The sequence below is a fragment of the Tupaia chinensis genome, unplaced genomic scaffold, assembly GCF_000334495.1.
Source record: "Tupaia chinensis unplaced genomic scaffold, TupChi_1.0 Scaffold000052_1, whole genome shotgun sequence".
Classification (NCBI taxonomy): domain Eukaryota; kingdom Metazoa; phylum Chordata; class Mammalia; order Scandentia; family Tupaiidae; genus Tupaia; species Tupaia belangeri.
This window is the reverse complement of record NW_006159510.1, coordinates 3856239-3860812: the sequence shown is the minus strand read 5'-3', so window position 1 is coordinate 3860812 and position 4574 is coordinate 3856239. Positions and strand designations below refer to the sequence as shown.

General features: G+C 45.0%; 1 protein-coding gene across 2 annotated transcripts in view; it reads right to left on the bottom strand.

The window, feature by feature from the left end:
* The window catches only part of ADARB2 (adenosine deaminase RNA specific B2 (inactive)), a 567650-nt gene that overhangs the window by 77106 nt on the left and 485970 nt on the right, over window positions 1–4574 (bottom strand). For both annotated transcript variants that reach the window (XM_006141333.1, XM_006141334.2), the window contains exon 4: window positions 3257–3371. In XM_006141333.1, coding sequence (XP_006141395.1) covers window positions 3257–3371 — 115 coding nt within the window. The remainder of the gene's footprint in view (window positions 1–3256; window positions 3372–4574) is intronic.

The window sequence follows — 4574 nt, the reverse complement described above, 5'->3', positions numbered from 1 at the left end:
AGAAGAGAGAGAGAGAGAGAGAGAGAGAGAGAGAGAGAGAAAGTGAGAAAGCAAACCACCATGTCCAGGACTCAAACCACAGTAGACCGTGTAGGAGTCTTGCACCTTAACCACTACACTATCTGCCAGCCTAAGTTTGGGAAAATTCTTATCTTGTCTAAAATGATCAGAAACCTGTACTTGTCAGAGTCCTTTTTATTCTTTTGTGAACCAGAGCCTCTGCTCACTGTAGCACTCAAGGATACTTGGAAGTATCTTTTTCCCCTCAAAACTTTTGTAAAATATTGTTGTTTTCTAAGTGCAGTTTGACAGTAGCTTCCAAAACTTGCCAGAGTTGTATTTCCCAGAAAAGTGGAAAGATATTGGAAAATCACACTCTGGCCCTGGGAAATGATGAAAATCTATTCACCAAATCATCTTTTTGAAAACACATTGCATAACGAAGAAGCCACAGTACCTGCTGTCTTTCTTACCTCTCCACCTCCTTCTTTCCTAAACACTAATTTAACCTGAGTTATCCTAGAATCTGAGGCAGAAATGTATATGGCAGTCCAAAATCTTAAATTTGTCTTAGCGTTATTATGCTATCCTATAACTCTGGGCACTTAACTCTGTCATAGTTGTTTTTACATTAGAATTAATTTGTTCTTTGTGATTGATTTAATGCTAGACTATAAGATTCATCAGGGTAGGCACTTTTTCTATTTTGTTCTCTGCTTTTTTTCAGAATTCAGTATGGCATGCAATCAGCAAAAAATTTGTGGATAGAAAATAACCTTTACTAAGAATGAACAGTTCTGTGGTTCTTACTATGGGCTACATGTCTTTCCAAGTGCATTATTTACCTTAACACATTTAACCTTCGAAATCTCCCTAGTAGGAAGGAATTATAGTTACCTCCATTATACAGGTGAGAAAATCAAGTCACAGAGACTAAGGTCACAGAGCTAGTTGCAGGTGGAGCAGACCTAAGCATTTTGGTGCCAGAACCTGCTCTTGATCTGAATTCGTCTTTATTGCTTCTTGATAAGATGGTTCCATTCTGAGTGGGCAGTGGGGGAGCTGTGTATTTCCTGTCATCTCCTGTGCATGCAGAACAGTGCATGGTGAATAGAGGCATCTGCTTAGTGGCCGCTGGTTGGTTGGGTCAAACAATGGCTGCATCCAGCAGTGATCACCTCTGTTGAGATAGCCTTCTAGCCCTGGATTTAGAATATTTCCCATTCTGCAGAGAGGTGACTGTCATTACATGTATGAAAGAGGGGCACAGGTTAGTGGCTTAGGAGGTATGCATGCCACCACATACAATGGTGTCACTGACAAAATGGAATTGCTTTGGCTTAGAACAGGACATCTGTAAAGTAAATTTTACCTTTCATAGCATTTCATATACTGTATCTCACTCATCATATCCCACTGCTAGGAAGCATATTTATTTCCATTTTACTAGGAATGCCCAAGTTGGAAAGGTTAAGTGACTTGTCCTTGTGTGGCATCTAAGACAGGGTCTTGAGGGGTGTGGGAGGACAGGGGAAGTATGCAATTCTTTTGTTTTTAAGCTTATTTATTTTATTCATGATAGGAAGAACACATGCACACGAGAGAGAGAGAGAGCGAGCCCTAAGAGGGGCTTACAGTGCCATGATCTCCTTTCCCTAACTTCCAGCTCCTCAGAATCTTGGGCACACAGGAGTGCCAATGTGTTTCTGTGAGTGCCCAGCTCATGTGGTTTTAATTTATTGCTAAACATAAGCATTTTTGGACCTCATGTAACTAGTGGTCTTCTTCAGTTCTAGGCTTTGTCCGCACATGCAGAAGCAAGTGTGTGTGTATGACACTCAACCCAAAGTTCATTATTTTTCACAATAAGCATTCCCTCTCCTAGTCATTACAAACTCATGCCAAACTTTGGAAAAGAAACAGTTGGATCAAAATAACCACTGGTTCATTATTATGACTAGGTTAATAATTAGGTGTTTTCATAAAGCTGATTACTCAAATTCCACATCATTTTCTTCCAGCCTGGCTTATTAAAGAGGTCCCCTCCCAGACTTTCCTCATTAACGGTTTTCTTCCCATTATGTCATCCTGTCTCTAGAAATGGAATTCTGCCCCACCCCTTGCCATGGGCAGATGGGGATGCAGAGACTCATCAGGAAGGACGATTTTGGTGGTGGTGATGGTGGCAGGGTTGTTACAGATCAGCAGGTGGGGCTTGGAGTTCTCAGTGACACTCTCTGAAAAGGCCTGGCCTGTGCCCAGTGGCACCACATAGGGATTCAAAACCACCAGAGAAGGAATGAAAAGGGAAAGGCGGTAGAAGATGAAAGAACAAGAGGGCGAGAAGGTGAGAAGGTGGGAGAGGGAGACAGAGGACCAGGTGCTCAGAAGGTCTTGGCCCACAAAAGCCAGAGGCTGAGAGTCTCTAAAGGAGTCACAGCCACCTTCTGTGTTCCCTGCATCTACCCTGCACCTGTGTCCCCTCTGTCCCCTAAGTCCCCCATGTCCCTTATTTCCCCATGTCCCTTCTATGTCCTCTCTGTGCCCCCTTGTCTTTTCTATGATGCCTGCATTCTCCTACGTCCCTCTCGTCTCCCATCCCTCTCTGTGTTATCCTGTGTCCCTCCATGTCTCCCTACATCCCTCTGTGCCCTCCTTTTCTCCCTTCTGAGCCTCTCGCCAGTGCATTGGAAGGCTTAGACTCTGGTCTGAGATAGGCTCATGAAAGCAATTGGCTATGGGAATCAGAGACTGTGAGAACCAATGTCCCTCAGAAAGTCATTGTTCATGTTGGTCCCAATCCCCAGTCCTGGTGACCCATGTTCTGTACACTTGACAGATCGAAGGTCTGGGGCATGTTGGGAGTAACAGAGCAGCCAGGCCTGGTCTTTCCTGTCAGCCTCAAGTAACTTTCTGCGGCTGAGGCTGACCTCAGGTTCCAGCTTTTATAAATACCGGCATCATAAATTCTTTCAGAGGACGAGGCCCGTGGAAAACGCCTGAAGGAAGAACCAGGGCAGGCCCTTTCTGCCTTCTGCATGGAAAGTGGGAGCAACTTGTGCAGAGGTGTGTTTTGCAGGCCTGCTTACACCCTCATGGTCAGTGCAGGTTTTCCTGGTCACCCACTTGGTCACAGGTCTCCTTGTATTATACTTTGGGTAGAAGAGAGAATCATCCTTTGGTTCTCCAAATCAGGGAAGCACTAGTGTTCCCTCCTTGGGAGATGAAACCCCCATGGAACGGAAGAGGCAGTTACCTTTGGTCATGACGATTCCTGCCAGTGCCTTGTGGCGGGCGTGCACGGACGTTAGGCCCATGGTCAGCTCGCGGAACTTCTGGGTGACCAGCTGGGATACGGAATCGGCAAACTCCTGAAAGACATAAGCACCAGGCTTCTTTGACCAGCTGTGCAGAGTGCAGACAGCTGCTCTGTCCTCCTCTGCTCATTGACACAGCCCCATGGCATCCAGAGGTATCTGTCATGGAAGTCCCATATTCCATACACATGCCAGCTGTCTGTCTCCCTCTGCCCCTGCCCCAGGAAGGAGTTCAGTATTATACTGAGTTGATTTTAAGGGATTACCCCAGCATTGCCTTTAGTAGAAGCTCTGACTTGAGCCTGAGCAGGTGTTTGACCTGTGCCTAATGTTTCCAGGGAAACCTGTTTACCTCTCTCTCTCCTACCTGTCAGAGTAGAAGGCTCAGAGGGAATCTTTCAGGGAGAACTTGTTTGGGAGAATCCAAGAGAGAGAGGGTGTACACAAATGGAACAATTGGCAATTATTTATTCTCCATCTACAGAACCAGTTTCTATATAACTGGCATTTCCTCTCTCCTGGCTGAATCACTCACTATAACTTATTCCACAATCTTCTCTCACCTTCCTGCACATGTACACAGACACACAGGATACATAATACAAACAGTGTGCACGTGCTCACAACACACATGCTTGTACATAAATAGACATGTATACACAGAGAGACACACATATGATACATAATACACACAGTGTGCATGTGCTCACAACACACATGCTTGCACACAAATAGACATGTATACACAGAGAGACACATATGACACATAATACACACAGTGTGCACGTGCTCACAACACACATGCTTGCACACAAATAGACATGCATACACAGAGAGACACACATATGATACATAATACACACAGTGTGCACGTGCTCACAACACACATGCTTGTACACAAATAGACATGTATACACAGAGAGACACACATATTATACATAATATATACAGTGCACACATGCTCACAACACACATGCTTACACACAAATATACATGCATACACAGAGAGAGACACACACACGTGTGCTCACATACACATGCACACCCACACAGGCACATGCACATCCAGTTAATATGATCTCATTATTGGCTGTCCCAGAGCAACTCTGTATCTGTGTCAAAGCAAACTGTGGCCAGTAACAAAGCAGGCACAGCCCAGAGAGAGAGAGAGAGAGAGAGGGAGAGAGAGGGAGAGAGAGAGAGAGAGAGAGAGAGAGAGAGAGAGAGAGAGAGAGAGAGAGAGAGAGAGAGAGAGAG